Source organism: Gamsiella multidivaricata (assembly GCF_025024155.1).
Source record: "Gamsiella multidivaricata strain RSA 2152 chromosome Unknown BC939scaffold_82, whole genome shotgun sequence".
In the NCBI taxonomy this organism is placed as follows: domain Eukaryota; kingdom Fungi; phylum Mortierellomycota; class Mortierellomycetes; order Mortierellales; family Mortierellaceae; genus Gamsiella; species Gamsiella multidivaricata.
The window spans coordinates 104889-126832 of NW_026251790.1; the positions used below are offsets into that span (position 1 = coordinate 104889).

Here is a 21944-nt window from a genome sequence, read left to right on the forward strand (position 1 = left end):
ATACACACGAAAGGAAGAAGCACTGCGTTCTTTTTCGGAGGAAAAAAAAGAAAAAAAAGACAAAGAATAACCCTCCCAGAACAGGTGCGGTTCTTTCCAGGAGTGTGCAAGTCCGTTTGTGCACCTGCAGCGCCGTATGTCTCTTGGCCACTGTGTGTGTTCGGTATCCCCACTACGTGACATTGCCTTCCATTCTTAGCACCATTGGACCATTGGGGCGATGGATGCTTAATTTGACACCGCGCAAGTGCTTGTTGTTGCCCTAATATGTCGTGCAACCCCTGGCGCGGCTTTATTTCTGGACTGGGCATGTTCTCCACTGCGTTCTCGGCAAATAAAATTGACATCACTGCTTCTTGAGAGCACATTGCCAGGGCGAGGAGTAGAAATGAGCGATGGCGGGGGGAGAATTAAGGTTGCCGAGCCAAGCGCGACAGTTTCTTCACGCTCCACTTCTCCGCTGGGTCCAGCTGCGGTCGTAGTTGGCGTCAAATGCGTGTGTACTATTGCTATGCGCTGCGTTGTTGCTTGGCTGTCAAAGCAGTGCCAAGGTCCGAAGCACTCAGGGAATCATAGCGGACAGGGACGTATAAAAAGGACTACGGTTCTCTGTTTCTTTAAGTTCCTCATCCACAAACGCAACTGACAACAGTCCAAAGCAACTCCACTCAAGCAGCTCAAGGCTTCCATCATCACCAACAGCATCTCCTCTCCGTTAAGCAACAACCCAATCGCAACCATGTCTCTCTTCAAGTCCAACAAGAACAAGACCTCCTCTGCTGCCTCGACCCCAGTCCAGACTCCAGCCCAGACCCCCCGCCCGTCGATCCAAACAGCCCGCACTACCAACCAGTCGAACCTGCTGACCTTCGATCAGGTCATCGATCTGACAATGAAAAAGTCAAGCTACAACACGGTCACTGGTCCCAGTCTCCTCTAACGAGGAGGTGCACGTCTCTCCAGGCATTCCCTCATATTCAACTCCGCATTCAACATCACATCAAATTGTACAATAGTCCTGAAAATCCAATGCAATAAACGTATACCTTTGCGCAAATATAAATAAGCAACTGTTGCTTAACATGATGATTGGTTAATAGGATGCCAGAAGATAGATCTATTTCGACTCAACAGACTAGGGAGTGAATGTGATTGAGGTGGAGGATCGCAGTGCGGTTGTGCTCGAGGATGGTCGAGCATGCATCGACCCATGGGACTGTGTATAACTCGAATTATCGCTCAGCATCTTTGTAAGAGGTGCGGGCGGCTGAGGGAACGCGCGGAAGGCTTCGAGACGTCGCAGACGCAGGCGGTATAGAATGTCGTCTAGACAATGCTCGATGCTGCAATGGTTCTTGATGATGGATATTTCTATGAAACGACAGTAGAGTGAAGCGTATTAGTAAAATACAAGGGCGAAAAAAAAAAAAGCAGAAGGGAGAGCTGAGGGAGGAAACACTTACTTGGCCATGTGGCACGTTCTCCTTTCAGGGTGGCATCAACCAGGAACTGGACAGTTGGATTGGTGACGATATTCAGATAGTCATCGATGCCGAGATCGGGCACAATCGTGATATCACCGTAGTAACGCTGCGACATGATCGCCTGCACTTTCTGGATCAGCTCAGGCATAATCCCGAGGATCGACATCTATGAGATATCCAAAGGAAAGAAAGGAAATGGCTGTTAGATACGAAATCAAACCATAGTATGATACCTTAGGTTCCAAAAGTAAGCCATACTTGGTTCATTCGGTGCTGCAGCTCAAATCTCGCTTGGTAGAGCATCCAGCCTACAACTCGGTTGGTTGGAGATCGGGCTAGCGAATTGTGCAGAAACGGTACGATATATGGATTGACTTGACACACAATAAAGTGGTTCACGTTGAACAGCTCCGACAGTTTGTTCATCGGAAGGTCACTAGAAGAAAGTTGATGTCAGATTAGTCGTGTCCTAAGTAGGGAACCAAATATCTCCATAGCTCCAGAAGCTACTTACCCGTCGACGGATCCATCGATCCAATGGTATCCTATCAAAGGAGTCCCAAAGTAATATAGAGAACGATTAGATTGACGCTTGAAGCACCGTATTAGAAAGTGAATTCCAGTCGACTTACGTGACGGATTCCATTGAACCTCTTCTCCGTTTTTATCTTTGGCCATCAGAGGCGCCGAGTTGTAGATGAATGGAGCTGCGCAAGATGTTGCTCTACCGATAGAAAGAGCGTTAGCACTGAGCACAACGCAACCAGGCCACGGCAGCCAAAGTATATATCGCACTTACACTGCAGACCAAATGAGGACATTGGGCGCAGTCAGGTAGTTCAAAAGTCGTGGCATTTCGAACGTCGCGGAAGTGCTCACTGTGACATTAAGGATACGTCTTGTTCTGTTGTATGCTTCCTGAAAGGTGACATCTCCAATGTTGTCCTTCAATGCCGCTTTCAGCACCTGAGCGTCGAATAATGCACCTACGAGATAATAACAAGTATACAACGGTTTGAATGAGAAGCAATAACAGAGAGAGCCGGCATAGATAATGCTATGTTTTGTTTGCAATACCATTCTTCAAAAAGTGGATGAGTCTGGCCAGAACGTCTCCTTGCTCTTCAGGGGTGTGAAAAACGGTCTATGTCGTAAGCAAAGGTTGCTAGGTAGATTAGAAAGATGATGTCCCAGTAGTTAAACCAAGTCAACCGATGAATGCGAGAATAGTGGGACTTACAAAGTTAAACTTTTCAAACTGGAGCATAGATGGGATTTCTTCATCGGTGCGCGTGCAAAGTATGGCCGCAATGATCGAACCGCACGAGGACCCAGAAATGATCCTTGGCAGCAGTTGGGTCTCGTAGAGCGTTTTGATGACTCCGATATGCATCAGGCCCATGGTTGCGCCTCCGCTGAGCAAGAGCGCCGTACGGCCAAATGCTTGACGAGTGTGGGTGAAGAACTCTAGCTTGGCAGCCATCGGAAAGTCATCGATCTCTGTATCGCAGATGATGTTGAGCTGCCGGATGACCTCAGAATTGTAATCCTCAATTAGACGCTTCGTCCCGATGTTGGTCTCTGCATACAATTGGGGTCGTCCCACATTGCCGAGGTTTCGGGAGAGCGAGGTACGGAGCAAGAAGATCATTAGGCCAAGATCGCCGGATTCTCGGGCCTTGGCCAATTGGGATAATCGCTCCTGCATTATCTCGTAGTCGTAATGGGGCGATCTGGGATCATTTTTCCACTTGTCTTTGCCTTGAAGTCGGTCCAGGATGGCGGCTGCTTCGGCCCATTGTTCGTAATTCGTGGCTGCTTTGAGCAGATGGGTATAGTAGGCCTTGGGATCGCGCGATCGAAGTAGGGACTCGTAGATTTTCTATATACGTAGCGACATAGGACCAATTGTGCCATTATTAGATCTTTTGCCTTGGACTGAAGAGTTGAGAGCAATATGCAGCGCGGACGATCATGTGCCAAAAATCTAAGTGAAGACAGGGTGTGAAAGATATATATCTCCACAGGCAGCAATGAGCGTTAACGTCATTTGAAGGTGGTCTGCATACCTTTGACCAATGCTTGCCGACAGCATAAGCGACGGAGCTCACTGTGGAGGTGACAGTCGGGATTAGGCCCTTGTCCTGCTGCTGTTCTCTCTGCGTTTCCTGGCAATTATTCAACTCTTCCTCTTCCTCCTCATCGTGCCATCCGCCATTAGAATCAAAGGAGAAGGACCTTCGTGAGAGGTGTGGTCGTGTCTTTGGAAGGAGTGTGGCCCCTCCGCTGCTATGTTTCTCCAGGTCCTTATCGTTAATGTGTTTGAGTCGACTCTTCAGCTGGCTGGGGAGGTCATTCAGCATTTTAGCACGAGTGTGGGTGTTGAGGCGTGCCAATGTCAAGGGTTGATCCTCTTCACTGTCGTCATCCATTAGCATCTCTCTGCGGATCACGATTTCCCCATGGTCAAAGTCTCCTTCCACGATGCCCTCGTCCTCCTCCTCGTCTTCCTCCCCCTCGTCATCGTCTCCACCATCATCGTCCTCTTCATCTTCGTCGATATCGAACTCATACAGACTGGGTGGGCCTGTACTACAATGATCAGAATATGGGAAAGGAAGGTTGGTTTCGGAGATACATAGATCATAATCCTCGTCCATAACGGGGACCACATTTGGCGAAGTCCTGCTCATGGTGAATGGGAGCGAATATGTGATGGGTTGGTTATGAACTTGTTGTGGAATGTAGTTATCTATGTGAAGTGTGAAATAGCGAATGCGGGATAGTGAATATGGAGTGAGCAAATGAAAGCGATACAGAAAATGAGGTAAGGTGCTGTTGCAGCACAGAGACAAAGGAAGGGAGTGAAAGCAGGAAAGGTAGTGGCGATTGAGATGTCGATTGAGATTAGAATGAGAAGCTGGGTCTGCAGTGATGGTGATGGTGATGGTGAAGGTGGGGGAGTTGAAGAAAACGAAACGCGTGCCACTGCTTGATTTGGACAGAAGCAGCATGTGAAAAAATGTATGTGTGGATTGTTCGTCGCACGATGTAACCATCGCCGTCGCATGGCAATTTGTGCACGCTCCCAGGCATTAGGAACGCAGCATATCTCTGCCCTAGACGACCATGGCATAATATTGCATTGGCAGAGTGCAAACAGGACCAATGCGTTTTGCTTTTTTACCATGAAAACCTCTTAGAGCAGTTGACACCATTTGGCACTGAGCTTTCTGTATCGGAAAAAAGTCAATAGGGCTGTGGGGAAGGCATGCCCGCTCTTTTTTTTTTTTTTTTTTTTTCCGGGCCCATGATTACATCGACTCTTGGCTGTGTTGTGTGATCGTCATTGTTGGACCACAAAAAATGAAAAATAGTCGACGCGCGCTATTCTTATCATCCTCACCTGTGTTCCCCCTTGACCATCCTTTGAACATCTAACCTTGCAACCAACAGACCACAATAGAGTTTGAATTGATAAAACACATCGTGTCCTGGCCGCAGCAGGTTCCAATTTGTGGGTAGACATTTCATGCACAGCTACCGAGTAACCTGGGAATGCTGTCTAACAGAGGGCACCATCAACTGCTGCAGAGGAGTAGCAGCAGGAGCCAGAGGGAGCCGGGGCGTATCTTTTATCCAGCTTTCCTGTCTTGGCAAAAACTGGTGCAAGAAAAGAACATATGCTGTGACTGCGTAGTGGGGCCAAAGTCTTGGCACACAGCAAACCTCGCTTTTATGCACTTTCCCTTCCTTCCTTTTCATCCAACGAACACTTCCCCCCACACACACGCACCCTTTCTTCAGCCCTACCTTTACCTCCTTCGTTCTCCCTCCCACTCATTCTTTCGCTGATACCATCCCGCTCCCCCTTCCACAGTCATCCTGGCTACATAAGGAACAACAGCAACAGCAGCAACGGACAAACGTCAGCAACAACGCAGGACAGCAGGCGCACTCAACCAAGAAACAGCTATGGAAGGCAGCCCATCGCCCCCTCCTTTCATCTTCTCGGACGACTATATCTGTCAGTGGGACTCGTGTCTCAAGACCTTTGATGACGCTGAGCGACTCTACACGCATCTGAAGGACGAGCATGTCGGCCGCAAAGCGCACCATAACCTCTGTCTGACATGCAGATGGGACAAGTGCACAGTACCGACTTTTGCCAAGAGAGACCATATCACTTCCCACCTCCGCATCCATGTTGCCTCGAAGCCGCACTGCTGCGAGGTAGGTAGACCAGCACAACCGGTTTATCCTCTCTTTATTTCTTTTGTGCGACATGCTTGCATACTTTAATGGTGGATGTCGATCAACTAGCTCTGTGTCTAACCTTTTGATGGCCTCAATAGCTCTGTAAAAAGAGATTTAAGCGACCGCAGGACCTCAAGAAGCACGAAAAGACCCATCAAGGTAGCGATGGCGCCATAGTCCCAAACGCCGCAACAGCGTCGAAACCGACATCATCATCCTCAGGGCATTTGAAACCCGGCGGAAATCCCGCCCTGCCTCTTACTCCCCCAACGGCTCTGGATCGCTCTCCTTCAATCGCTTCCGCCACCACGGGCTCCACCCTCTCGCCCTACTCTCTACCACTCTCCCCTGCAGATACAGCCGAGTCATGGAACCCCGGTCTTTGTAAGGATTGCCGCCTGACTGTGTCTGTACTCTCTGACGGCAAGCCAACTAACGTGCATGCGCCTCTTCTTTTGTGCTAGCTTCGCCCTCATACTCGACCAACTCCGATCTTTTCAGCTCCCCCAACGCACCAGACCTGGAATTAGATATGATGAACAGCTGTTTCGATCGATCCAGTATTGACGTATCTGGCACATACTATGGCGCCTTCCCAAGCAGCAATATCTACGACGACATGGTTTCGCCTCAGAGTGCTAAGCGATCACGCGATGGCTTTGATGAGGTCTTGTCTGAAACGCTGGGGGCGTTCGCAGTTGAGTCCAAGAAGAAGAAAACGGATGCAGCTTACAATGAGGGTATGTCAAATTGTGCCGTATGTCATTTCTTCAAGTCCTTTTTAGAGTGTAATGTCTAACGCTGACTAACCTTCACTTCATGCCATGCCTGTACAGATATAATGGGTCCACTCAATGCACTGTCGGCACTCATGGAAGTCAACCCATTGACATCGGATCGCCTATTGTCATCGCTGCCTAACGTGACAGACTGGAATCAGTTTAATCAGCTCAACCACTTTTGCTCGACACTTTTCGAGGATGTCAGTGGAGAAGCCTTCGAACCCCAGTCCTACGACACGCCACTGTTCCCAGAGTATGAGCAAAAGCCGTCAACACTTGCGTTAGATGCAGAATTCGCTGGAACTATTGATTTAGACAGCAACATGAGTGCATTTAGTACGGCCCAAGTGGACTCGATCTACAGCACGATTATCCCAGATGATTCGTTCGTGTCTTCGTCGACTTTGGCTTGGAATACATCACTCTCACAACCGGGACCTGCCGTCAGGCACTCGCAGCCGGTCAAGCATAGTATGCAGCAACCCAATCGGTTCATTCATCCACAGTACGTGTCGCTACCTGCACTGCAGCAGGGTGCTGCCCCGATCAAGAACGAGTCTGTTGAGGAGATCATTAAACCAACAGTTGTTTTACAGGAAAAGAGGACATACGTTGAAGTATCTATACAAACAGCGGAGAAGATGGCGGCGGACGAATTGAGGATGTTGAAGCAGCGACCAACAGTGATAAGGCGGAAGTCGCGCCAGCTCATCGACACTGATGCCCTTTTGGAATCGGTCCCCGAAGCCCCGGATACGCCTATGCCGGATATTAATGTGGAGGAGACGGTGGCGGCACTTGAAGCAGATATCCCCGAAACTCAGGAGCAGGATCAGTCAAGTAGCCGTTCTAATGAACAATCACCTGGTGTAACCATTTCTTCAGCACCCACGTCCGCGCCCGAAACAAATTCGTCCAAATACGAAAGCTATCTTCAAAGAGCAAAGGCCAGGCAAGCGGCCGTCGCTGCCGCCTCTGCTGCAGCAACTGCTGCAGCGATGGAGCCGGTCGACCCTGTCGAAGCCATGTCCCGTCAGCTCGCGCAAACACACATCGATGGCACCGACTTCAAGCCCATCCTCAAACCTTCTACCACAAAACCTATCATAGAGGGCGATGTGGAGCGACAGATCAAGGCAGCCAAGGCACGTTCTCTATGCTCACAGGACCCCATTCGCAAGCAGCATGCCGAGGTTGTATTGAACCTGCTCAGGAGCATCGATACCATTATGGCCGACCATCGCAAGGCAGCACAGGCCAAGAGTGTGGCCAACCCCAGGACTGGAGGCGGCGTACATGTGCAGAATCAAGGACAAATCCGGACCGTTTCTTCATACCTCCCTCGCCGTGGAACTTCCTCGACAACGTTCCATCGCCCCTCGCCGTTACATCATGAACAGAGCGCTGATTCTCCAGATTACAGTAAACTGCGGTCAAGCCTGGCAGAAGGATCCTCATATTCATCGCCAGCCGTTCTCACGAGCTCTACGGCTCAAAGCAGTGACCATACTCCGTCCTTAAAACATGGATCAGAGGTCTCTACGGATTCGCCGGTTCTTTATCCAACCTCGGATCTCCATCATCCGTCTGCCGTTCCGTTTGAGCTTTCGGAGGAGGAAAGGAGATTTATCGAGGAGGACAACGCCAAGACTGCAGCGGCACAGGCTGCAGCTGCCGGGTATCGTACGGCCCGTGTATAGAAATGAAAAAGCCGTCCTATATACATACCACTTTACTCCTTTATCATTTTTGTGTTATATATAACCTCCTGTATATTGTCTTTTATGTTAAAACAGCACCTTAGTCTGCACTATTAAAACTATAATAAATAGAATGGCTACCACAGGAAAGCTACCAACACGACTGAGCGCGACTTTACTGGGTCCAGAGTACCTTTATTCAAGCTCTAGACCATATTACTTTGGTGCTGAATGACAGCCCAATGTTTGGAGATGACGAGGGAGTGAGGAAGAGAAGAGACCACCAAAGGTCGTCAGGTTGGTGTCCGTGTTCATGAAGAAGAGGTAAAATTACAATGGAGAATAGATGATAGCAAAAAAAAGGAAAGCAAGGATCATGTCGCGGCCAGCCCGAGGATCGTTTGCGTGTGGATTTCGACGTTGCCTATCGACGGTTTACATATAATCATCGTCGCCATCGTGGTGTAAAGTGACTAAGAAAGAACGGTAGTAGATGATAACACAAAGCATCGTTAGCAAGGCTACAAGCATAAGTACAACAACAACAACAATATGTCGCAATAAGCCTTGACGGTATTTTAGTCCGCTCAAAAAGGCACTCACCAGAACTAAAGTTGGCAAACAGATTCCTTGCGCCCGGCTGCTGCAGCACCAATTCCTCGCCATCCATATCCAGACTGACACTCTCATGCATCTGACGGAAATTAATTGCGTCCGCACCAAAGCTCTGCTGGGGTATAATCGGTGGGGGCAGGTGCCGCAACAGCGCCCAATTGGTTGTCTTGAAGAACGGATGTTGCTTCACATCACTCGCCCCGGCCTTCGACCCTAGTCGGAGCTGGTCGTCCTTGATCAATAGCTTCCGGATCAAAGATTTACAGAGCGCTGTAACCTGCTGAGGTTGTTCCGGGAACTGCACGTCCGTATGCAGGATCGAATCAAAGGTCGCGTTCCTGTCCTTGCCCTTGAACGGCGTCACCCCAAACAACATCTCATAAATAAGGATACCTAACGTCCACCAGTCGACTGAAGATGTATGCCCGGTTCCCTTGATGACCTCGGGTGCAATGTATTCTATTAGAATGAGAAACCGCGATTTGCAGGTCAGTCATGGGATTTTTTTGCGACAAATTTCAGTTTGGTCCGCCATTGTCCAGCCATGTATCGATCGCACTAGCGTACCTTCAGTGCCGACGAAACTATTTGTCCGTAAATTAGCAATGCAAGACTTCGTGTCGATGGCTGGAGGAGTCGATGGTGATGTTGATTTCACAATCGTGGGTTCGCCTGCTGGTGAAGATTGCTTCGATAGATCAAAGTCTGTCAACATAATATGCCCTGTATGATGCAGCAGAATATCTAAAAAAAATTTCCAGTTGCGAATGTCAATATCGGAACGTTAGAAGCTACATTCTGAAGGCCACCAGGAGGAGGAGAGGGAAGGTTCTCGCATCTTCATGATATGTATCATACAGCAAAGTCATCGTTCTTACTTTCTGGTTTCAAGTCTCGGTAGATAAAGCCCATGAGATGCAGGTATTCGAGCGCTGCAATCACCTCAGCGGCATAGAACTTTGCGTCCTCCTCCAGCAGATGTTTTCCTGGTCTCATTTGCAGGGCTAGCAATTGATAATACAAAACGCGGTAAGATACCATGGCTTGGATAATAGGCCTAGACGATTTCGTCCACAATCTCCAATGGTAGGCTCACTCTGTTACCTCGAAAGAATTCGCCTCCCATGCAGTATTCCATACAGAGATAGAGATATTCCTCTGACTGAAAAGAGTGGTATAATGTAACAATGAATGGGTGGTTGGATGTGGCTAGAATCTCCTGCTCTGCGAATGCTCTTTTGATTTTGTTGCGCTTAATCATTTCCTTCTTCGAAAGCACTGCATGATTGAAACAATAATAAACGTTATTAGGTTGGGTATTACGATCTGATAGGGTATGGCGTGCATGTTCTTTTTTTTTTTCCTTCGCTCTTCTCATTCCTGAGTGCTGGTAAAAATGAGAATGGCACAACTGCATCATTTGCATTACCTTTCATAGCATAAAGACGATCCGTCTCCTTCTGGCGAACGAGATAGACCTTCCCCACGTCGCCCTTGCCAAGCATTCGAATCTTGACAAAGCTGCTGGGTGCGACCTCGATCGATTTTTTCTTGATCGAGTTGGAGGAATATGTCCTACGAAAGGTGCCTGCACGCCTGAGGTCTAGAGCAGAGCCATTAAGGCTCTTGGGGATATTGAGATGGAAACTATCTTTGGTCGAGGGGCTATAATGGACCGTTGTTCCGGTCCCTGTAGAGGAGGTGGTCATGGTGGAACCAAGGGTCGTACTCGATTTGGCAGCAGGGGACGAGGAGTTGTATGCGCCCAAATATCCATTAGTGCTGCTACTCTTTGTGCTGTTGTTCTTGCGAAGGGATTCCTCTACTGCGGCCTTCGTGTTGGGGGTGGAGGCGACCCGCCTGAGAAACTGTGAATGAAGAAAAGATACCAGGCCAGCAATGTTAGTATTGGTTAATGAGGCAAGGAATAGAAGGGCACGTGAAGTAATGAACGATAGACGACTAAATGTATTGCTTTTTTTCATAGACACATTCAGTTCTCCCCGTTCAAGGAAAAGAAAAGTTGTGCATTTGTACATTACAAATGACATCGGACGGTTGAGGGGGTAATCAACGCTTGTTCACAGTCAGAATAAAGACAGTTTGGCTGAATAAAAATAGACACAGATAACAATGGGTAGACTAGTGTGTTGAATCAGCAGTGACGATGGGAACTGTGGAGCTGAGGACGAAAAGGGACGTGTTTGTGGTAAATGTATTTGGATTAAAAAAAACCAAAGTGGAGACAGATGAGACAGATGAGAGAGTGTGTGAGATGAAGAGGATGAGGATGATGGGATGATGACAATCGGAAGAGTGGAGTGGAATGGACAATGGCAAAGTAAGGCTAGAAAAGGAGCGCCTTTATTGAATTACGAACCCTAATAGGGACACTTTTCATTTCCGCCGTATGACAAATTAGCAAATTTGATTGATTAGCCCGAAACAGAGCCAGCCAGGAACAGAGTTGGCTGATGCAACGTGCTACTTTCAATTGCCTGGACCACTCAATTGCATCCCTTATTGTAAGCCCATGGTAAACACACACATCTTTCTTTTAAAAATAACCCATTGCATGCACTCTCTTAACATATTTGCAACTATATCCTCCCCAAGGTGTACATGTATACAGTACATGGATTATGGACTTAGTGTTTTGAGATGTCTCCTTATTTCATTTATTTTATGACGTTCTTGAAGTTTCCTCACTCCACTGATTCATTCGTTTCGAAATGGAGAAGACTAATCAGACAAAACTTACCGACTTCCGACTTTCTGACTTTAACTGGGTTGAGGTCGTTAATGCTGGGTCATAGTAGTCATTTGGGGACTCGTTCTTGCCCCCACCAAATTTGAAGAACGACCTCAGTTTTGAGTGCAGGTTTGGGGAGACATACGAAGGAGCTGGCGATGCGATAATGGTGAGGGATGAGGACGAACTTGGAGAGTAGGAGGCGGGATAGTCAGTGGAAGTTGGCATTGTATCCTACTGCTTCAATCGAATCGCTGTATTCTTTCGCAATAAACCGGATAGAAGTGTGTTATGACTATATGAAAAGAGACAATAAACTGTGGCGGACAAAAGATTGTGGGCTGCAATGAACTGATGAGAAGAGGTGAGGAAGAGAAGGAACACAAATAGCCAGAAACAACTCTACCCTAATAATAAAGTCCGCAAATGAGATGCAGAAATACCGGATAAACATATAGCAAGATAGCAAGATAGCAAGATAGCAAGATAGGGTATGTCGCTGCAATAATGATCTCAGGTCAATTGATGCTTGTACGCTCCCGCCATCTACAGCTAAATGTGTTCCGTTGCTATTGGCACGGTAGAATAAATATTTAGTTGAAGCAACAATTGTATAATCGATGGTCGAAGCAAGAGTGATAAGAGAACATAAAAGAAGACAAGGGTTGAGTGTGTTCGGTCAAGAGAAGAGGAATGCAGAAAAGTCGATGCAACTCCATGAGGACAGCCAGAGTAATCACGAAATGCGATCAAGGGGGTTGAGTGGGACTAAGTATTCCAAGTGCTTACGACAATCCTCTCTCTAACCATCCGTGGATCCAGCCTCTAAGGGAGAGTGCTTCATGTACATATACGACACTGTAGGCTGCTTACGAATATGTCGTTGAACTGTTCTTCGTCTCCACTTCTGCCTCTGCCTCTGCCAATGTAACGTTTCAATGCACCTTATACAGAAGAAGGGGTGAAGAGGAAAGAAAGAAAAAAAAAAAGGAGGAAGGGAGACAAGAGAGCATCGTTCTAAATGTGTTCAAAAAAGAAGGACCAGGAGGCGCATTGGGGCACAGACAGCATGGGACCATGGGTGCCTGAAAAATTAAAATGTTTGCGCTTCATTCAGGGTCCGATCCCCTCTTACACAACCATTATGACCCACTGCTGTCTCCCCTGCATCATAGAGCAGAGAACGATCTATGGCATTAGTGCCCTTGCGATCTGGTCATGGACAGCCGTACTACAAGGTTCTCGGATGCATGCGTATGAACTTTGGCACTGAGGAAAGAAAATGGAAGCTCCGGAATCGAGGACAAGTGTGTCCTCGCCACCAAACAAAAGGCAGTTGCCGATTGGCCTGGTTTCCCGGTTGGTAAACAACTTCAACCCTCTTCAAAGGAAGATCCCCAACTCAGTCCCTGGGTCTGAGCTTATTGGGCGCAAACTGTGGGCAGTCATCAGCTGACGGATCGACAGCACCCGAAAACAAGGTTCTGAGTCCTTTTCCGCTTCGCGTAATGCGATTGGCGGGACGCTGCCTTGTGGAGAGGACAGACTTCAATCAACATACCCCACAAGAGAGCTTTGCGCTGATAAGCGGTCGAGGCAGGGCATCACAGGAACAGGAACAGGAACAGGAGCAGGAACAGGAACGAAACGCTGGTATCTAACATGTACACGGAGCATTCAAGCTGTCTTCCCCACTCACGTACGGGGTACAGACCCCTGTGTTATTGCCCTCCCTTTTTTTTCTCACAGGCTGCTCGAAAGGTTTAAAAGGAACCCGGTTCCCCCGCATCCCCTCACTTTTCTCTTGCCCTGCCGCCTTCCACCTCACCCTCACCCCTTCCCCGACCTTTTTGTCGCCCTCCCCACTCTACCCTAACCTGCTCATTTCAACATGGCATCTAATTCAACCCTCATTGCGAAGGAACGCATCCTGCACATTCAAAACACCATGGGTGTTCCCTCTCAAAACCTTACTCACGCTCCTCGTATGTACTCCCTCCCTCCCCTTGCAGATCCCTTTGTCCCCCCAAAGTACATCTGCCGCCTCAGTTACCACCAAAGCATTTGCCACATGCACTGACTAATTTTACTGCCTTCTGTCTCCGCTGCTAGATCGCATCAAGCCCGCCAATGAAGTCGCCAACAGGTCCGAGCTGAACCCTGTACATTTCCTCGCTCGCAGTGCTACGATCTATCCTTCAAAGGTGGCCGTCATCCATGGCAACAGACGTTATACCTACAAGGAGCTCAACCGACGATCTGTCGCTCTTGCCTATTCTCTCAAAGAACAAATGGGCATCGAGCGAGGTGATCGTGTCGCTGTGATCGCACCCAACATTCCTGCCATGCTCGAGGCCCACTTTGGTATCCCTGGTGCCAATGCCGTCATCTGCGCCATTAATACACGCCTGGCTCCCGCTGAGGTTGCCTACATCCTTGAGCATTCGGGCGCCAAGGCCATCCTGTGTGACATGGAATTTAAGAACCTAGTCCAGGATTCTAAGTTGCCCAAGGTCTTCATCGAAGATTCCGGCATGCCCACGGACCCTTATGAACAGTTTTTGCAAAAGGGACTTTCAAAGGCTGACACCTTGGGCTGGAGTGGCCTCGATCAAACAGACAATGAGGATGACGCCGTCTCCCTGTGCTACACAAGGTATCTATCCTTTCGGCCTCAAAGCAAATGTCATTTGGCAATGCTGATGCTAACAATACCCGTTTCTTGACTTCCTGCCTCTATAGTGGCACTACAGGAAAACCCAAGGGTGTGCTCTACACCTACCGTGGAATATATCTGTCAGCCCTCGGCAATACAATCGAGGCGAAATTGAGTCTGGAATCGGTGCATTTGTTTATCGTTCCACTTTTTCACGCCAACAGCTGGATTTTCCCATACGCCGTAACAGCCGTTGCAGGTACAGGGTCAACCCGATTTTTTTTCTGCCATAAAACACATGTGCACAAAATATTAAGTGTGCATCGTCTGACCTTTGCACTCCATCCTCTTTCAGCGACCCATGTTATGATTCGTAAGATCGACTATGACCTGATCTGGGACATTCTGCTCAAAGAGAATGTTACGCATATGAACGGCGCACCCACTATCATGATCCAGGTCGTTCATCATCCCAGGGCAGTCAAGCTTCCTAAGCCCATCAACTGCACGGTTGCGGGATCTGCGCCCACGGCGACATTGATTGCCAGTATGAAGGAACTCAACATGGATATCTGTCACGTCTACGGACTTACCGAGACCTACGGTCCCATCACGAAGTCGTATCCACAGCCCCATTGGGATGACATGCACTTGGAAGACCGCGCCAAACAGTTTGCAAGACAAGGCCATGTGTACCTGGTCTCGGACGACGTTCGAATCGTGGATTCACAGATGCGGGATGTTGCTTGGGACGGAAAGGAGGTCGGAGAGATCGTCTTCAGAGGCAACCTCGTCATGAAGGCATGAACCTGTGTTAGGTTGCAAGGAAAATTGGATCAAATGCCGGATGTGCGGAAAGGATGAAACTGACGAGAGCTATATCCTTTAAAATTATAGGGCTATCATAATGACCCGGAAGCTACTGCAAAGGCATTCGACGGAGGCTGGTTCCACAGTGGTGATCTTGCAGGTAAGAATTGACTCTACGCAACTCGTTATTTATTGAGGTACAATAAAAAAAAAAAAAGTGACTAACTTGGATGTCTTGTCACCTCTGATGAACTAGTCCGCCACCCCGACGGCTATATCGCTATCCAGGATCGTCAGAAAGACATCATTATCAGTGGAGGCGAGAACATCTCGACATTGGAGGTCGAGTCGTGCATCTCGCAGCATCCCTCCGTTCTTGAAGTCGCTGTCGTCGCTATCCCCCATGAGCGTTGGGGAGAGACCCCTAAGGGATTTGTGGTCTTGAAGCCTGGACTGCCAAAGGAGAAGATCGTGAATGGCCCCACATTAATCGCATTCTGCAAGGAACGCATGGCAGGATTCAAGTGTCCCTCGTCTATTGTTGTGCTCCAGGAGTTGCCAAAGACCAGCACGGGCAAGATCCAGAAATATATTCTGCGTGAGCAGGAGTGGAAGGGACACGGCAAGCGGGTCAACTAAAGCACTTGTGAATTTCAGATCTCTAGCGAGGTACCTTATTAAATAATCTCTACGCAGCTGCAGATCTCGTGCGTCGTCATCGTGGAGGAAGATGTCTTTGTTATATCGCTACCAACTAGTAGCTTTTATTATTTGTTCAGGAACTATTGTACAATTTGATGTGATGTTGAATGCAGAATTGGATATGAGGGAATGTCTAGTGGAACGCGCGCCTCCTCATTAGAGGAGACTGGGACCAGTGGCGATGCTATAGCTCGATTTTTTCATTGCCAGATCGATGACCTGATCGAGGGTCAGGAGGTTCGACTGGTTGGCAGTGCGGATTGTTTGGATCGACGAGCGGGGGGTCTGGACTGGGGTCGAGGCAGCAGAGGAGGTCTTGTTCTTGTTGGACTTGAAGAAGGGCATGGCTGAGATTGGGTTGTTGCTTGACGGAGAGGAGATGCTGTTGGTGATGATGGAAGCCTTGAGCTGCTTGAGTGGAGTTGCTTTGGACTGTTGTCAGTTGCGTTTGTGGATGAGGAACTTAAAGAAACAGAGAACCGCGGTCCCTTTTATACGTCCCTGTCCGCTATGATTCCCTGAGTGCTTCGGACCTTGGCACTGCTTTGACAGCCAAGCAACAACGCAACGCACAGTAATAGCACGCACGCACGCCAACTGCAACCGCAGCCGTCTTCTGCGGGCCCGCAGTTAGACCCAGCGGAGAAGCGGAGCGTGAAGAAACTGTCGCGCTTGGCTCGGCAACCTTAATTCTCCCCCCCGCCGTCGCTCATTTCTACTCTTCGCCCTGGCAATGTGCTCTCAAGAAGCAGTGATGTCAATTTTATTTGCCGAGAACGCAGTGGAGAACATGCCCAGTCCAGAAATAAAGCCGCGCCAGGGGTTGCACGACATATTAGGGCAACAACAAGCACTTGCGCGGTATCAAATTAAGCATCCATCGCCCCAATGGTCCAATGGTGCTAAGAATGGAAGGCAATGTCACGTAGTGGGGATACCGAACACACACAGTGGCCAAGAGACATACGGCACTGCAGGTGCACAAACGGACTTGCACACTCCTGGAAAGAACCGCACCTGTTCTGGGAGGGTTATTCTTTGTCTTTTTTTTCTTTTTTTTCCTCCGAAAAAGAACGCAGTGCTTCTTCCTTTCGTGTGTATAAATATGTCTGCATTCCCCACCTTCTTGCTGCTCTTCATCTCAACACCTCAAGCATCTTAAGCTATTCAAGCTACTCAAGCTACTCAAGCACTCCAAGCAACCAACTCAAGATCTTCATCATCACCAACAGCATCTCCTCTCCGTCAAGCAACAACCCAATCTCAGCCATGCCCTTCTTCAAGTCCAACAAGAACAAGACCTCCTCTGCTGCCTCGACCCCAGTCCAGACCCCCCGCTCGTCGATCCAAACAATCCGCACTGCCAACCAGTCGAACCTCCTGACCCTCGATCAGGTCATCGATCTGGCAATGAAAAAATCGAGCTATAGCATCGCCACTGGTCCCAGTCTCCTTTAAAAGATCCCCATGGCCACTCAGCTTCTGTAGCCTCATATACCATACCGTGTACATTATAGCTCTGCTCCATTAAATCCGCATCTGCATTTCGCAACCCGTACATCTTGGTCACTGTTAAGCTTCCGATTGCTGTGCCTACCCGCACTTTCCGTCGAGACGTGATATAGCTTGGTTGCTCTTCATTGGTTTGTTCGTTCGTTTGCAGGGTTGTGGAGTGATTCCGAACTGACTGTAAGTGGAGCATAACCAAGACATCCTGTCACGGTCGTGTGTGTAGAGTCGTTTCGAGACAGGAGCCGCGTCCGCCACCAGGGCTCATGACTTGGCGGAGAACAGATACCGTGCTGTGGGCCATTTTAGGCTGCTTCGTGGACCTGCACTGGACCTCTGGAGCTACGACCTCGAGGTCGCAGAGGTCTGCTATGGTCTAATGTCGATGCTCCATATGGGATATTGCTCTCTGTATCCATCATGGAGGTGATCCATACCACAACGCATAAGAATAAATCGTAAAGACGAACGCTTTATTGCAGCATGAGCAACTGGACATGGGGTGATGTTACGCGTTGTACTGAGTGGATACAATAGGGAATACGAGAAGCCTGCTCCTGAAGATGGAGACCCATATGTGGCCGTACGTGCTATGGTTCACTCGTAGTTCTCCTTGCAGCCCATCACTAGCAGACGAGTACCAGCAGCCTCCTTGCAGTTTCAATGGCTAAGCAGCTCATTATGGACGCGTGTCTTCATGCTTCTCTTCACTTTATTGTTGTTGCTAATGGAACAGCTAATATACTTGTGAATGTGGATATGCAGTATTGCAATGTCTTCGTTTCTCACCTAGGCCTCCAAACCTGCTGCTGTAGGTTGGGCCAAGAAGAAACCTAAAGAAAAATGAACAGAAACCATCGAACCATCATAGCGTAGTGGACAAACCATACCAAGAGGACAGATCGGACGTTGCCTACTGGGTGTCATAAGGCTGAGAAAAAATGTAGTGGTTAATGAGAGCTGTAAACAGCCCAAGATCTTGTGTTCCCCAGTGGCAAAGCCATGCACGAATGAAGGATTGCTCGCTCCACCCATATCAAGTACATGTGCATGTTGTCTCCCGTGCCTGCCACCCGAAAGAGCAACTCGTCACCCAAATGGACGGCTCTTCATCCGAAAGACAACTTGAACCTGGAGCTAGTGTCTCTCAAGACAAAAGCCAGGTCTGCGAAGCCAAACAAAAAGAAACAGAAAGAGCACCGCTTAAAGCGCAGACAGCCCCGCACGAAATACGCACAAGATACGTACCCCTGCGGTTCTGGTCATCGGCGATGTGAGTGTGTTGGCCCAAGGTGTACTGACATGCTTCCAACCCCAAGAGCCCGACGCACCGTAGCCAGTACGTGGACAACCCAGGCCAGCAGAGAGCTGGGGAGTGACGTGTTTTCCACCCATGTAGCTCAACACCGCCTTGCTCGATCTTGACTCGGACCAAGCACATCATTACCATTACCTTTTTCAGCAACCTTGACAGGGCGGACCAGGGAGGGCGACCAGGAAGAGAGGGACCGATGAAGGGAGGGGCCAATGAAGGGAGGGGCCAATGAAGGGAGGAGGAGAAGGCAGGGCAGAAAGGGAAGAGACAAGTTCTACGCGCACGTCCTCTTGGCCGTCTTTATTTAGCTGTCACAAGCCTCACGCGTCCACTAAACACTGCAAAGACGCGTAAAAAAATAAAATAAAAAACAACTGAACAGACTCCTCGCCAAGAAGTCGCGACCAAATATTTTTACAATAGAAAACCAATTCAAAAACTCACCAAGCCTGAAATTCTTGTCCGCCGAAAATGCAGTCCCTATAGTGTTCTCAGATTTTATAATAAAAAAATCAATTCAAAAAAATTTCAATGTACACCCGCACAATCTCTAGCGTCAGAACCTGTACAAATTCCATGTTACGCGATGCACCACTAAACGTAGATTATCGGCTCAAGTATATTGAGCGCCACCTACGGAACCTGGGCAGGCAAAGAGCACAAGCTCCGGCCACTTCAACCTGAGGTTTTTATGGACGAATCGTACTGCCACCTCGACCATGCTGCGACAAATCGATGGGTCCCAAAGAAGGGTGGGACCGTGTCAGAGCTTGGTCGGAAACTCCTGCTTGTTATATTTGCTGCATTCATTATGAGGTGGAGCAGGGTCAGAAAGCCGTTGCAGGCTCGGTTCGTCAAGGATAGCGTACACATCTGGCCGGCGATCGGGAAGACTCATCTCGGGGCAACAAATCGTGGTGGGGAATATGAGGCTGGATTATGGAAAGAGGTCCCAAAGGAAATCCGAGAAGCTGGCATCATTGCGGACAATCGCGACTATCATGATAACTTCACAGCCGATGTGTTTGATGGCGTATTCGAGAAGCTGTGCAGGAACTTCACTAAAATGAGGTTTGACCCTTGTAATATCCACCTCGATGGCGCGTCATACCATTCCGCACACTCAACAAGAAACCCACCAAATCTGCTAATGTGGCGGCCATGAACTCCTTGTAACAACAAGGCTAAATGGAACCTCAACAAAGCAGAGCTGTTGAAGTACATTGGAGACCTCCCCGATCGATCAACATGCACAATTTTCGACATCTCAGCAAAGAACGGTCGCTTACAAGCTTCAACCAGTTGAGAAGGTCAGGGTAATTGTAAAGCAGATAGTCGCCAACAAAACAAAAGGGACTTAGATCGTTTGGGCTTCAAAGTCCTGCTAGACAAGCACTTTGCTGGTGTACCCGCCAGCACACTTATATCCCTGTCGAAAGCAAGCAGATATGGGCAAAGTCACTGGCGCCTCCAAATAACATCTACCTTCATTTACTAGTACTCTTACGCGGACACACCGCAGCCCTCACGCCTATCACGCAAAGACTATATGATAAGCAGGTCTTTTCGACTATAGGGTCCCTTAATTTTCCTTGCGATACCATAGCCCTTCTTCGTGACTTATACTTAATGAGGTTGTCAATCCAGACCTGAGACGCGCTGTTCCCAATGTATCGCATTAGTTATTACTACTGCTTCTCGTATGCTACTTCAAGTTCATGGGGAAAAAAAGAAAGAAGAGGTCGCTTAAATGGGTTGCCATGCCGTGTATGTATTCCATAGTACGTATTCGATGCTGCCGAGAGCATCCGACCCTACGCTTCTCAAGGCTTATGGTTTTCTACGTGCGTTCTATATTCGCTGACAGTCAGAAAACGAGAATTCGGCTAATTTGTCTACCGCTCAAATCCCTAGACATTTTCTTTCTTTAAAGTTTTCCAACCGCGGCACGTTTGACCAGCGTTTAGGAACCCTTTCACGGAATTCAAGCTTAATAAAACATCCATAATATCCCGGGATAGCTCTTTTGCTCCTGCAAAAGACATTGATTGCTAGAAATGGAAGTCATTTGGTGGACAATGTCTCCGAACAGCATGCTCGTAAGAAGCCATCGCCGAGTTGGGTTCTGGACATTGAAATGACTTGGCTCGACGCGAGTATAAATACGATCACCAATGACCATCCCAATTCTCCTCCTTCAACGCAGCAGTTAAAAAATCACACAACAGACAATCCACGCCTAATCTACCACATCCCGACCATGCCGCTCTTCAAGTTGACCTCTCCCAAAAACCAGAGCACGACCCCAACCACCTCGCTCGCAGAGCCGTCTCGTGCCTCGCTGGAAGGAGCCCGCCATGGATGCCCGGGTCCTGTTATGACCGTCGATCAAGCCCTGTTTCGTATCATGCGAAGGACTGTGAACAACGCCGCCTGCGGTCCCTACGTTGGATAAGGTCGTCCTCAAAAATCAAAAGGGCGATGAGGCACAATGCGCAAAGACGCGTTTGATGATCAAAGACATTTATTCTTTTCGACTTTTTTTGTTACGACTCCACACTTTAACGACCCATAGTACTATTTCCCATCCTTATTCAAGTTAATAAACGATTTTTTTTGTAGATTTAATGGGTTTACGCCTTTCATGTTTCTCCTTGGGGGTTTGTGTGCGTAGGCATGTTCCCAGCGCTTAACGCGACCAAATCGGAATCACTACAGCACTTTTTTTTTTTTTTTTAAAAAAAAAAAAAAAAAAAAAAGCATACGTATGGCATTAACAAACGAAGATATGTTTTTACTGGGAAACAGCTGGTGTTTTTATTGTTATGGGAGGGTTGTTATACAAATCGGAACGACGATGCTAGTAATGCTGGTGTTGATGAATGCAAGGAGGGGGATTTTTTTTCCTCTGGGTATAGGAGAACCTCAGTGGGGTGCCTCGCTGTGACACATTACAGGAGGTTGGAACCAGCGGTCATGTTGTAAGTCGACTTCTGCATCGCCATATCGATGGCCTGGTCGAGTGTCAGCGTGCCGGTCTGCTTGGGGCGGGCAGCCTGCATCGAGGAGCGAGGAGTCTGAGCTGGAGTCTGGGCTGGGGTCGAGGCAGCAGAGGAGGTCTTGTTCTTGTTGGACTTGAAGAAAGGCATGGCTAAAATTGTTGAAACTTGAGGGAAGGATGGGTACTTGAGAGTTTGGTTGGTTTGAGTTGCTTTGCGCTGTTGGGAGATGCTTTGTGAGTGAGGAAAAAAAAAATAGGGAAAAGAGACCTCTTTTATACATAGTCGTTTTCTTCCACGTCTGCGGAGTTTCTATTCTTGGCACTTCCATTTGCAACGGCCAAGGAATGAATGGAGCATGGG

At 48.4% G+C, this 21944-nt stretch overlaps 7 protein-coding genes across 7 annotated transcripts; 5 read left to right on the forward strand and 2 right to left on the reverse strand.

Moving 5' to 3' along the window:
- Nucleotides 1-511: 511 nt before the first annotated feature.
- BC939DRAFT_506944 (uncharacterized protein) lies at nt 512-940 on the forward strand (the record flags this gene model as incomplete). The annotated part of the gene is made up of 2 exons (XM_051560844.1): nt 512-587; nt 660-940. The coding sequence occupies 2 exons, from the start codon at nt 512-514 to the stop codon at nt 938-940; spliced, it is 357 nt and encodes a 118-aa protein (XP_051408025.1).
- A 148-nt stretch (nt 941-1088) lies between these two features.
- Nucleotides 1089-5165, reverse strand: BC939DRAFT_464327 (acyl transferase/acyl hydrolase/lysophospholipase). Its single transcript, XM_051557361.1, has 10 exons — nt 4939-5165; nt 3554-4103; nt 2725-3366; nt 2562-2628; nt 2284-2470; nt 2117-2208; nt 1999-2029; nt 1743-1920; nt 1464-1650; nt 1089-1371 (listed from the first exon to the last, which is right to left on the reverse strand). The coding sequence occupies exons 1-10, from the start codon at nt 5016-5018 to the stop codon at nt 1136-1138; spliced, it is 2250 nt and encodes a 749-aa protein (XP_051408026.1). The 5' UTR covers nt 5019-5165; the 3' UTR covers nt 1089-1135.
- Nucleotides 5166-5546: 381 nt separating this feature from the next.
- On the forward strand, nt 5547-5896 carry BC939DRAFT_381314 (uncharacterized protein; the record flags this gene model as incomplete). The annotated part of the gene is made up of 2 exons (XM_051551754.1): nt 5547-5717; nt 5840-5896. Coding segments are annotated over 2 exons (228 nt in total), but the record flags the coding sequence as incomplete, so codon positions are not given.
- A 608-nt stretch (nt 5897-6504) lies between these two features.
- BC939DRAFT_310353 (uncharacterized protein) lies at nt 6505-8445 on the forward strand. Its single transcript, XM_051551452.1, has one exon. It carries the CDS (start codon nt 6583-6585, stop codon nt 8221-8223), a length of 1641 nt encoding a protein of 546 aa, XP_051408028.1. The 5' UTR covers nt 6505-6582; the 3' UTR covers nt 8224-8445.
- Nucleotides 8446-8668: 223 nt separating this feature from the next.
- BC939DRAFT_402004 (kinase-like domain-containing protein) lies at nt 8669-10547 on the reverse strand (the record flags this gene model as incomplete). Its single annotated transcript, XM_051552647.1, has 5 exons — nt 8669-9297; nt 9406-9582; nt 9717-9842; nt 9943-10116; nt 10268-10547. The coding sequence occupies 5 exons, from the start codon at nt 10545-10547 to the stop codon at nt 8669-8671; spliced, it is 1386 nt and encodes a 461-aa protein (XP_051408029.1).
- A 2845-nt stretch (nt 10548-13392) lies between these two features.
- Nucleotides 13393-15766, forward strand: BC939DRAFT_464337 (AMP-dependent synthetase and ligase). Its single transcript, XM_051557362.1, has 6 exons — nt 13393-13575; nt 13703-14246; nt 14333-14505; nt 14602-15047; nt 15144-15216; nt 15313-15766. The coding sequence occupies exons 1-6, from the start codon at nt 13482-13484 to the stop codon at nt 15693-15695; spliced, it is 1713 nt and encodes a 570-aa protein (XP_051408030.1). The 5' UTR covers nt 13393-13481; the 3' UTR covers nt 15696-15766.
- Nucleotides 15767-16822: 1056 nt separating this feature from the next.
- On the forward strand, nt 16823-21319 carry BC939DRAFT_532361 (uncharacterized protein). Its single transcript, XM_051561655.1, has 5 exons — nt 16823-17153; nt 17276-17374; nt 17494-17631; nt 19187-19664; nt 20604-21319. The coding sequence occupies exons 1-5, from the start codon at nt 17028-17030 to the stop codon at nt 21035-21037; spliced, it is 1275 nt and encodes a 424-aa protein (XP_051408031.1). The 5' UTR covers nt 16823-17027; the 3' UTR covers nt 21038-21319.
- Nucleotides 21320-21944: the final 625 nt, after the last annotated feature.